The 12,541-nt window shown below is 42.4% G+C and overlaps 1 protein-coding gene across 2 annotated transcripts in view; it reads left to right on the top strand.

Annotated features, from left to right (window-relative positions):
• unc5db (unc-5 netrin receptor Db) overlaps positions 1-10,510 on the top strand; it is a 188,910-nt gene extending 178,400 nt beyond the window's left edge. For both annotated transcript variants that reach the window (XM_035167032.2, XM_035167033.2), the window contains 3 exons: positions 2,632-2,796; positions 5,155-5,333; positions 7,997-10,510. In XM_035167032.2, coding sequence (XP_035022923.1) covers positions 2,632-2,796; positions 5,155-5,333; positions 7,997-8,258 — 606 coding nt within the window. In that variant the 3' untranslated portion in view covers positions 8,259-10,510. The remainder of the gene's footprint in view (positions 1-2,631; positions 2,797-5,154; positions 5,334-7,996) is intronic.
• The last annotated feature ends 2,031 nt before the right edge of the window (positions 10,511-12,541 follow it).

A 12,541-nucleotide genomic window follows, 5' to 3' on the forward strand; every position in this document is an offset into this window, starting at 1 on the left:
TGTTCGGCATCACTGACTTTGTGTTTTACAGTAAAGTAAATCTAACACATTCTAATAAGGTACTCTTTCAGATTATTTTATAGTTGTAATGTTAATTAGTGTTAATACATTTTTCAGAAAAATTTATGCAAATGTATTTAAGTTTCAAGTCTCGCCCCCTGTGGGATTATAAATCACCTTAAGAGGAGCAGCTGTACGGGACATTAGTCCCAGTAAGCATCAAAATATTAAACTGCAATCATAATGAGCAATAAATAATAATAATAATAACAACAACAATACATTCATTATCTCATGAACTTGATTGCATTTACAAGATAACTTAAAGTTAAATTAGTTCATGTTAATTTCAAACAACTATCACATTGAGTCATTAATATTCATCTGCTCAGTTGTTTTCTTTATCACGGAAAAAAACATCACAATATTTCCAGTGCTGAAGGCAGTGAAAAACTAAATAATACTCGTTCATTTATTATTCATTCATTCTTTTTCTTCTTCTTTCACAAAATTTAACATTTGTCTGTAATGAATTACACAAAAAACTATGTTCAGCAAATCACTTTTAATTCAATTAAAATATGCTTGTGGATTTTATTAAATGAAAAAAGGGCAACAACCTTTTTTTTGAACAAGTGATAAGTTAAAGCTAATTGATTTGAATGAAAGCATAATTATATCAAACTGAAATTTGGGGGAAATGGTGTAAGCAACCTTATTCCGTCTTACAGTAATAGTAAAATAATCTAAATGAGCCATGTATGTTAATTCCGTATGTTATGTTATGACATTATCATGTTCTAGTCTGAGCCTTCCATAGCTGTGCACTAGAGAGGTGTGCGTGTGTCCCGTGCTCCAGCTGTCAGCAGTGCTGCATGAACCTGTCAGCAGGAGAACACACTTGTGTAGCTGTTTATTGAGTGAACTCCTGGAACTGACTACTCCCTTTTTATACGGTGTGTTATACTACAATTTGCATTTAGTATTACACATTAAGAGTAAGGCATGTTAGCTGTGATATAATGTGGCTCTGCTTCCTGTTTTCTCTTTGTCCACAATAAGATCAAGGATGTTACAGTAACTCCCTTTACAAGGACTGTCCCTGTAGATACTTAGTATTACAAAAAAAAAAACACACAATGTATATCTCTGTTGTCCAGTTGTTACAGATTTTCTTTCCTCATACCCCTGTTTTCTTCTACTCCACCTCTGCTACCATAAACAGATGCAGCAGCATATTTTAAGGAGAGTTATTGTTGCAGAGGTCAAATACTTAAGATGAACCTTTCTATGTTTGTGATGATTAGAAGACTGGAAACTTTATTTTGTGTCAATACAATTTAAAACTGTGTCTGCAGTAGTGACTGACGTGAAATCTGAAAACCAAAATTTGTATTGATTGTGAAGAAAAACAACCTGACCCGAGCCTCGTCTTGTTTTCAGCCGCAGCTACCACACTTTGCATCTGTGATATCTCAGCTTGACCTGTCTCATCAGTTCAGCTTGTTCTAAACTGCAGTTCTCAGCCGGTCAGATGCTAAGTGACACAGCGTCAGTCGCCACAGGTTGAGAAAGCAAACCTCCTACAGCGTTAGGGGCTGTGATGTTTACCTCTTGTCACAAATGCTCAGACAAAGACGAGGCAAATCTGAAGATCGTTTCCTCTCAGATCATATTCAACTGGTTTTTGCTTGATTTATATTCCTGCTTGTTGGCACCATCCTGTGTTTTAAAACAGCTCCTTTTAGCGTGAATCCGCCTGTCGCCCACATTTCTCACACAAGGATCATTAAGATGGACGTGACTTGTGATTAATATCTCTGTGTTTGTTTTTGCTTGCAGGTGCATTAGGGTTCAAAAGGCATTAGATGGAACACGCGGCACTAGAATACCGTTTTGTATCTGCTGCTGCCATGTGCAGAGCAGCTGAGCTGTTTTCCCCACTGTACTCTGCCGGTGTTTAAAGACGTGGATGCAGGGTGAAAATCTCTGCGTTTCAAACACACCCACTCTCTACAGCCTTATTTATGAGGGTCTTGGGATGGCGGGCAGGCAGGCACGGTGAACCTGCTCTGGCGGAGCAGGTGTAGAATAATAGGCGCGTGGCGCACCATACATCAAGTCAGCTTTTAGTGCTAAAGAGCCGAGCTTCCTACGTCCATCATCCCCTCCCCCTCTGTACTCCGCCACCACTCCCCGGCTCCATTATCTTGCTGCGGTGAGCTTTGCTGTGCGGCTGAGATCAAAGCCACGCGGGTTGATTCTTCAGTAGGCGCTGTGTCCTGCCGCATTTAATGGCGTGGTCTTCAGCAGGAATCATTTACAGGTCACTTTTAATATGCAGATAAGGCAGAGACAGAGTCTGGCAAAGGTCAAGGACGTTTCCCCTCAGATGTGCCTGCTCTCCAGAAATTAATTAGACATCAAAGTAATCTGTTTTCCCTGTTCCTCACATTCCCTCATATATTGGGTACAGTACTTATCCCACAAGCTGCTTCTGCTAACAGCGTTACTGTACAAAGGATTCAGGCTGTGAATTATATAAGCAGTCTTCCTCTCTGGCTGTACATGTGGCCATTTGTCCCTGACGTCCCTCTTCTTCCTCTTCTCCTTTTCCCTCTGCCACCTCAGGAATTCTCCTTCCCCCAAGTTTGGTGCAGCAACCAGCAGCCCCTGCACTGTGCCTTCTCTCTGGAGAGATACAGCCCCGCCACCGCCCAGCTCTCCTGCAAAATCAGCGTGCGCCAGGTCAAGGGCCACGAGCAGATTCTGCAGGTCTACACGGCCGTGGACGAGGTGAGGCCCTGCAGCTGCAGGAGGTGCTCAGCTTTTACTGTAACCTTCCCGGAGTGTGTTCACAGTGCCAGCTCTCCTGAGCTCGCAGTGTTTATTAATGAAGCGAGGAGGACACCCTCTCTGTCTGTCTTTTTTTCTTTCTTTCACCACAAATCTATGCTAAACAGAGACAGAAAAGATGAAGCTGTATGTATTGTTTTATTCTTTAGTTCTACACCTGTTCCAGCAAATAGCTCCACGACACCAGGCTTCTGTCAACGTCTGAGCAGCTCCACTGGAGCAGTGAGGAGTTGGACGTCCTCAGTCAAGAACTCCTTGTGTCTGTAAGGCAGGAGAGAGTGTTACTCATTGATTTTTACCACACTGCATTTTCACAGCCAGTCACTAGCCTGAACGTCCTACCTCAGGGTCACCATTTGAACAGGTGGTGCTACAATCAGACACAGGTGAAATATTCTTTGAAATGACCTTCTATGGTTTGATGGTTTAATCCCACCTCTGTGATTAGTTATGGTTTGTCAGGTAGGAAGAAGGACTCAACGTGTTTGCATGAGCTGTGAGTGGAATGCAAATCATCAGCACTTTGTTTTTGACACTTGGTCAAATGCAAATATATCAATTGTTAAACTAAAAGGATGTTAGACCGTGGCAGCTCACTCAGACTGAATGTGATGGGCCAGAGGAGCTAACTTTATTCTTGAAATGGAACATGAAAAGAATCCTCCTCTAATATCTGATATGATCACCACAGCATCAAACGTCTCAGTGAGGCGAAGGAAGACTGAGCTAGCTTTTAAAATGGAATTCATCATTTCCTCTTTTACTCTTCAAATGTCATATCTACACAAATGAAGTAAAACTACATTCCCACCGTGCGTTTACTGCAGTGTACAGTGTTGATCGTGTGCAAGGGGCCGTACGGTCCACTCAATTGAAAGTTGCCGAGCACTCAGCCCCTGACATTTTTGACATTATTCCACTCCTCCTGAACACAGTGCGTCGGTGTCTCTATTGGCCGCCTAAGCACATCCTCATGGTCAGAAGTGAACTCCAAGTCCTGAGCCAGCTGCAGAGCACGCTGAAAAGGACGATGGATAAAAAGTAAACTGGACAGAGATGTCAATGTGACAGTATTTTTCAGGGTTGGGGATTAACACTTCCTGCCACTACATAAAAATGAAAGGTACATCAGGGGATGACAGCTGCTGTATAGAATTATGTCTGCTGAAGCTGCTGCAGCTGGATGCTCCTCGGCTGTGTGTTATGTGACCGAGTCTGCTGGGACTGTGATATGGGACACGACAGGAGGGGGGCGCTGTTTCTCCATGTGCAGGGAGTCAAGGTGGCAGATGCTGGAATGTAACTGCCTGCATGGGGACATGTGGTCTAAAAGTGTTTTTTAATGACCTTAAATTTTACACCTGTCAGTGGCGGATCTAGGATTTTTCTAAATTAGGGGCTGTTAAGGGGCCACACTGTACACAGAGGGGCCAATTATATGTCCAACATCCAAACACAATTCCTGATTCATTAAGGTGCACATTGAATTCATTTCCTGTTTACTGTTAGCTCTATGGTCGTATGGTCATATTTATCATTAGTGACTACTTTTCTTAAGACTTCTGATTGAACAGGGGGATTACAGGGGCCCCCCCCCCCCTGGACTCGCCTCTGGATCCGCCCCTGACACCTGCAGACTTGAACTGTCGCCTTAAAGATGGTAGTTCTAAAGAGCAAAGGATTAATTTGCTTCTAATGTATTTGTTAACAGAAGCATAAAGTTTGATAGTAATTTCACTTATTTCAAATTTTGTGAAGTATGTTTTAGACACTTATTTCTCCTGCTTCCATCTCTGTTACATCAGTGTGTTGACTGCCTCAAGTATGGAGGAAGTATCTGTGTGACATTCAGCAGAGCCATGGAGTGTGTGTTTACTGAAGTTACTGCCAATGGATGTGCTGGAATAGAGCGTTTCTGACCAATGGAATTGGAGGGGGGTGGTGTTCAGTTGTTTGCAAACCAGCCAGTTTTTGTTGGAATCTATTGTAACTGATCTGAGTTCAAACTGAACACAGGAGCAAACTCCAACTATTAAAGCCACATCTGAAATCTGTGAATGTCGCTTTATTTTCTAGAAGACAGAGTCCACCAGTTGTCTCCACCTTTGCCTTACTTGTTTACAGACTATGCGCTGATCCTTTAAGATGTTAAACCTACCTGTCTGAATTACCCTGACCCAGTGAACACCACCCATCTGGCTCTCCAAGCTGGTTAAAACAAGCTCAAAGTGACATTTGCAGATCCTGCCTGAACCCGGTCTGAATGTAGGGCTGTTTTTCTGTTTTTATTCCATCCAGACTGAAAAGGAGTCGGTTCCATTTTTTATGCAGACAGACTGCACCATCACATCCCAGACGGGGCCCAAGGCCTTCAAAATCCCCCTATCCATCCGCCAGAGGATCTGTGCCACCTTCGACACTGCCAACGCCAAGGGCAAGGACTGGCAACTCTTAGCCCAGAAACTCCACTTAGACCGGTGAGTGTATGATGTGCATCCTCTCTGAGATTGCATGATGTCCTCGTGCACACTTGTCTCTGTGGTGGTCCCGCCGTGCACACGTGCTGACCACAGTGATAACAGTCCTGTGAGCCTATATATGCAGCCTGTTGTTACCTTTTATCTTTGGTGGTCTCTGTCAGCAGAAGGACACACTGTTTAACTGCACAGCACAGTAGTGAGTGTGTTAAAGGTTGTGTGCTGTGGAATATGGTGTGCATTGTGTTTTTAATATCATTTTGAAAATCAATCCTCTTGCCTTTCTGTTGACTAGTTAGCCTAAATGTTGTAAGCCTTATAGGTTAACACTTACTATTGATTATTCTTATTTCATCTAATGAAAATGCATGTTTACAATAATACACCGGACAAAAATGGCCTCAGTGCAGTTGTTGTCTTTGCTCTGTCTTAGCTTGTGGCAGCTATAATCTCCTGTTAAGAACATGATTCATGAGACAGTGGTATCTACGAGTCCCCTGGGATTCCAAATTATCCAGATAAGCTTTCCTCTCCACTTTGAAGGGCTTTGAACTGAGCCTGATGTGACCAATGGCTGCAGCCTCTAATGTTGCCTGTTGTTATTCCTCCTGTGAAGTAGCGGGGAGCGGCAGTGAAACACTGCCTCCATCTGGACACATCACTGCATGATGCAAGGAGGAAGTGTACTGTATTGGCATGGCAACAAGCTCCCTTTTTGTTTTTTGGCAGCACCTGAGAATGAGATTCAAACCAAACTGTGCCTGCCAGTAATTGCTCATTACTTCTGATGCTAATTTATGCTGGATTATATTTCTAATAGACTTAAAGGTCACGCTGTTTGTTTTAGCTACATGTAAAACCAGATAGTTGTGTTCACAGCACCAGGATAATCCGATTTGTCTCAAATGAATTTACAGTCACAGACCGATATAATTAGTAGATTTACTAATGGTCAGCTAAAGAGGATCCAGGGGCCCATATGGGCTTCGTTAATATTAATTTAGGGCTGAAATATACGCTGATTCTCCTGTGACATGTGGAGAAACATTTTGTATGAAATTCATTTTATGATCCAGTGATAGATATATAAATATTAATAGTCTAATGTTCCTCGTTGTGCGAGGAACAATGTAACCAGAGTGTGAAATGTGAGTCTTGGACCTTTTGAGATCTTAGACAGTAAGGACTTTATATTTATCTATACTGCGTAGTTCATTTGCATCCAACTGTTGAAATGATTCAACCCTAATCTTGTTGTAATTATGCCACTTACATCATTTAAATGCGCTCTGTGATATTTTAAGATGTCAGTGTAATTTACAAGGTATACCCACCGTGGTGCTGCCATGCAGAAAAGCAGTTCCTGCCATTTTAAATGTCAGCAATGACAAGTGCTGTCAAATTAGTGGGAGTAGCAGATGTGGATAACTTCCTGTGTCAGTAACGTAGTAGTTATCTTTACTGGTATGAATATAAAACTGGTGCCACCTCCAGACCTAATCCATGCTGAGCCAGAAAGCTGCTCTTGGTCCCCCATGTAAAACCGTCTTTACTACACAGCTTATATAAATAGTTAAAATGACACAAACATGCTGGGACTACACAAACACAATACTTACAATCAGTCAATAAAGATTGTTACATTTTTAATTATGCTTACAGTAGCTTTTCTTAGATTTTCCTCTCATATAAGATGTGTAATGTGTAGTTGTTGTATTTTGTATTGTATTTTGTGTATTTGGGGAGTGCTCAACAAATCCCTTGGAATCATATTAACAAGCAGTGGGTGTGGTGTGTGTGTGTGTGTGTATGTGAGTATGTGTGTGTGTTTGCATCCAAACCCTCCATCCAATAATTACCTGAGAGTGAGAGAGGGGCACTGCAGACAGGTCAGCAGTCAGTCAGAGGGCTGACACCTGACATTCACACTAATGGTCAGTTATGCAGTTGGTCTGTGACAGGAAACCTAAGCAGGCACAGAGAGAACAGGCTGGCTGGTTTGAACCCACGACCTTCATGACGTGAGGTGATAGTGCCCACTGCACCACCGTGCCGCCTGTAACTAAATGACCGCTCCATTATTGTTCAAAAACTATTAAAAACACATCAGTTAGCCACACTGTTGGATTGTGTCTCATAGACACAAATGTGTACTAATCTGCAGCTGAAAATAGTAAAAAATTGACATGAAGTAATTTAATAGTATAGTATAAGTTATATTAAATGTAAGTATAATGTTTGATTAATTTCACCCCTGTTTTTTCAGGAATGACCAAGTCCAGAGTGTGTATTTGTGTTTGAAAGATTTTCAGTTGGAACTACAGTGGCACTCAGCCATCTGCAAACCTCCACCAAGGCCCAACGATCCTTCATATTTTGATTGTCTAATTCCTATTGTAAAAATATAAAAGGCCCTATTTTGGAACATTAAAGATACCCCCCCCCCCCCATTTTCTGTGAATTATCCCTTTAAAGTCCCCAGTTTTTGAACTACTTTTCCTTTTATCATCTCTCATCGCTCTCTAAGGAAATTAAAACAATGGACTCAGTTAGACTCTTTTACAAGATAAATACATTCTGAACATAATCATCTGTATCTGAAGCAAATTTTAAAAAGGCTTGCCCTGATTTCTGCCCCTGGGTTGTTGTTTGCTCCTCCACAGAAACCTGGGTTATTTTGCAAAGCAGCAGAGCCCATCTGCAGTCATACTGAGCCTGTGGGAGGCTCGCCATCAGGACACTGCTGACCTTGACTCTCTAGCCAGCGCCCTGGAGGAGATTGGCAAGATCCACTCCAAAAGCTCCCCCAAGGACCAGGATGAGCCGGAGTCTGACTTCAATCACATAGAGGCGGGCAGTCTGTGTGGAACAGGCAAACTAACAGGCGAGAAGACAGAGGACTCTGCTCCTGAATATACGGGCTGAGGGAAAAGAGGCCGCAAGTGCAAACTGACAAACATGTATCTGTGCACGTGCACGGCCAGTGATGGACAACACACTGTGGCAGTCCGCTGGAAGGTCGTGAGGTTGTCGGTGAGTAGACAGTGGCAATCAGCCGACCCATCACAATGGGTCGAGGCGAGCCGATGCCTGCTGTGGATCTACTCCCCCTCTTTTAAGAACCTGTCTGAGGATGGACTGTACATTTTCTTTTTCGTCCACCTTTCCACTCAAGTTTTGGGTTAAATATATATTGAAATGTTCTTTATTTTAAGTTTTCCCCTGTATATTCATATCGAGCTTAGAGGGGGAGAAGGAGAAGGAAAAGGAGAAGGAAGAGGGGTGGTGGTGTCCGTAATTTAGTGAATCTGTGTTATTAGAGATGGGAGCTCCTTTTCCCGTGGGACTGCCCCTGCCTGCTCCCCTCCTTTCCCAGCAGTCCACTCGCCAGCTGGACATATTTGCATAAAAGTTCTTATATGCAAAGAAGGTAATACAACTGTGGCATCATTTTACAGTCACCTGTGTTTAATCTAATTTCTTTTTTCCCTCTAAATCATATATCTGAGTAAATGAGGACTCAGAGTTTACTTTTGTGACGTCTAGTATTATAAGTTTCAAAGGAAGCTGCTGATTGCTTAAATGTTGTGATTGTGAACTTTTAAAGCCAAGTATCTTGAAATTCACCAGTTTTCATCCCTTATGAAATAAAGATCCAACAGATATATAGTGATTTGGAACTTCTGATAGACAAACCACTGTTACATCATAATTTATAGAGATAAAAAAAATCTGTATCCGCCCCAGTCCAACCTTGAAGGATGGCACATTCAGATGTAACTATGTGTGCGCAAGGAAAATAAAAAAAAACATGGTTGTGAATGTGGCAGAGTGAGATTTCAAACCGTGACATTGCAGTTCATTACAGTTTCCTCTACCAGTAGATAGCGCATGAGGAAGCTGAAAAAAATAATTCCCTGGCATCGCAGGGAGCGTAACGCCACACCTTATCACCCAATTCCCACTGTTACCACTCGTCACATACTCCTCATATCATTCTATGACACACCCAAACGCCCAACCATCAACCCAAACCCCTCACTGCATGTCCACATTTCATGTGCACGTGAACTGGGACTATAAAACAAACAGACGGGAAGGGATTGCAGTACAACACACAGTCACATATGTGTTCAAATCAACACTAAGCATACATCGTCATGAAGGAGTAATAAATAGCAAGTTGCCACCAGGAGACTCTTGGTGTGTCTCTATTCAGAGGCTTCATCCTTCGGAGGCTGCATTTGAAGACGGACTGCGTCACAGCAGCGCAACTAAAATGTCCCATTTCGAAGGCTCCTTCAAATTTCATCCCCGACAAACGAAGGCTCCCATGGGTGGGTCCTTCCCGGGCCCAACCTATCCCAGGATTCATTGCACTTCAGTGACAAACTGTTTTTCGAAAAAGTTAATGGCACCAGCAAGCGAGCTCAAGTATCACTCTTCAACTCAACTGAACAGTGCACGTTAAAAAAAGCAAGGAGCATTAAAACTGTCTCGTCATGTCCAACTACAGCTCTGGTATTAGGCGACAGCTATAAGGGCGGGATGAGCCGCTGATGTCAACCACAGCCTCTGTAGACCAGACTTGTTTCTGTTCAGCATTCACAGTCTACAGCGACCATCTCCCTTGTGGGCCGTGTAGACTACGTCCTCTGAAGGAGACGGCACCTGAATTGGAACACAACCTCTGTTCTCTTTAGGAAATATACAAAACTTTGAATCTCACTCCCTGGCTTTGTTATTTTACCCATCTGAAGCAGTCAGTGATTCAACGAACCAAGAGTTAGGTCCATTTCTGGTTTTGTCGGCTTCTGAAGTTTAAATCACTTGGAACCAGCTGTGTCATTATGGCACTATGGTTCTAGCAAATTAAAGAACGGCCTGCATCAGCGACCTGTACCAGTGGCATCACGGCGCTTAATCAAATTTTTATTGCATTAGTACAAGTAATATTGCAACGTGATTAACATTATATTGTTTGTTTGTAAAAGGACTCAAGTCTGATGAGCCGTGTACAATTTACTGCTGAGCCAAGGCAGGAAACATGAAGGAGGTCACGTCTAAGCAGGGGGACTTGATACACTGTGTCAACTGTGCCAATACGGCGGCAATTTGGATTTGATGCTGTCAAAGATGAATGGATGTTGTGCAAAATAAAAACATGATGTGATGCACAGTTGTCCTCCTGATTGTGGAACAGCTTCATCTCTGCTTCTACTTATTCAGTGTTAAGACACAGTATAGTGCGATAGTATACAGGCAATGCTACATGACACTCAGTGTGATGGTGTTCAAAATCAATCTGAAAACAAATGAAGTTATACACCACTTTCTATAAACAATTCACATTTAAACTAGAAGGGTTCTCTGAGAGCACATACCTCCTTCAAAGCTAATGGCCTTTCTCACCAGCGTTTCCCATTATATGGCCCACCATATTCTGCTTTGTCCTGCCACAGTTCTCATAATAATGTAAGAGATCTCTCACTTGGTGTTTTGCTCCATTGCAGCTGGAACTATGAGGTGTGACCGCCCATGCAGACAGTCACACCTCATAGTTTCAGCTGCAGTTGTGCGCGTGCCTGGAAGTGGCATGCAATAAAGTTCTCATGTGAACTTGTCTTTCACTTTTTAGTGAGTGTACCTGTCTCTCAGAATCTCTTGGGTTGGAGAGCGCATTCATGTGTGTGCACGCCTGCCACCCCCAGAGAAAGTGACAACAAAATTCCTTGATATGCCCATTGATTTGGATCTGTACCAACATTTTACGGGTTCTGTCCTGACCCATACCATATCCTTCCATTAAGTTTCATGGTAAAATGTCTAGTAGTTTTTGCATAATCTTGCTAACTAACAAATATCACAAACAAAATGAAAATATAACCTCCTTGCTGAAGGTAATTAAGGCTACATCCACACTACTGCGTTTCTGTTTGAACCTAAAACGATCTCTGTCCACACAGTCGTTGTGGCTCCATATTGGTTTTACACCTTGTCCATACTAACACGCCTGCTAACACATATCATGTTTCAAATCACGCACACTAGGCATGTGTGTCCCATTGGACACAGGAATTGTCGCCGATTGCTCGAATAATAGCTTGTGTCCTACATGTGTAATTCGTAATATTGCAAAATGCAGAATTCGACTACAACAACAGGGTTGTCTTTGCTAACAGCTGCTTGTAATTGATTATCCTTGTTGCATTCTACACTGGTAGCCGAGGCTGATTAATGCCTGTTGTTTTCTTCTGGAAGAGTGTGGTGGGATAGCAGCCTGAAGAACCAGCAAAGAGAATCGTTGTGACCAAAAAAAAAAAACAATCAGCCAGCGGTTGTGAGTTCCTATGTTATTGTTCCCAAACATCTGTTTCTGCCCATCCAGACAAAAACGCTGCCCCTGCAGTTTCAAACTAAAACGGGGCCAGCAACATTTCCAAACTTACTACAGAGTGGTGTGAATGCCATGTATATCTGTAGTAGAGTTAATGCGTTTTCAAAGGAAAACTTAGTTGTGTGGAAGTAGCTTTTCACAAAGTAGACATTGTTTAACTTTGTTAAAATCCCAATGGCTTCAATTTCTAACAGCAGTGGGTCCTGATTCAGAATGTAAACCTTGGGAAAAGGAACACAATCCATTTTTCGGATGCAAGAAATGCTGACTGAGGCATTTGTATTGAGTTACTGGAGCCAGTGGAACAGAGGCTCACCGACCTTGGCTCTCGATAAGATAATGTTGGTCCAGAGCAGCAGAGCAGAGGGACACGGGACTTATTACATTAATGTTGGTCTCACCCAGGAAAACATTTTGTCACTGCACAAAACTTGCTACAGGATAACAGATTTGATTTGACCTCAGTTTTGTGTTGGAAACACAGCATTAGCATTCACAGGTCACTTTTCTTTTTTTAATAGTTTTTGTTTCCCCCACATGTTATTATCTTGTTGTTACAAGTTATTATCTCATGGCCAAAAGAATAAACCAACAAGTCGTAGCCACAACTTATCTTGTGGCCACTTATTTTTGTCCCAGTTGTCACCAGGGGGTCTTCCTACTAAAACCTGTCTAACTCTACTTTGCTTCACTTTATTAGAATAAAATGAGGCCCTCGTGATTTTCAGATGTTTTACTGTGGATATCTGGAGGTTTGGGGCTACAACTGCATGATTTCACAGGGGATATTTCACTCTAAAGGTGTCTCATT

Source organism: Hippoglossus stenolepis, chromosome 9 (genome assembly GCF_022539355.2).
Source record: "Hippoglossus stenolepis isolate QCI-W04-F060 chromosome 9, HSTE1.2, whole genome shotgun sequence".
Classification (NCBI taxonomy): Eukaryota; Metazoa; Chordata; class Actinopteri; order Pleuronectiformes; family Pleuronectidae; genus Hippoglossus; species Hippoglossus stenolepis.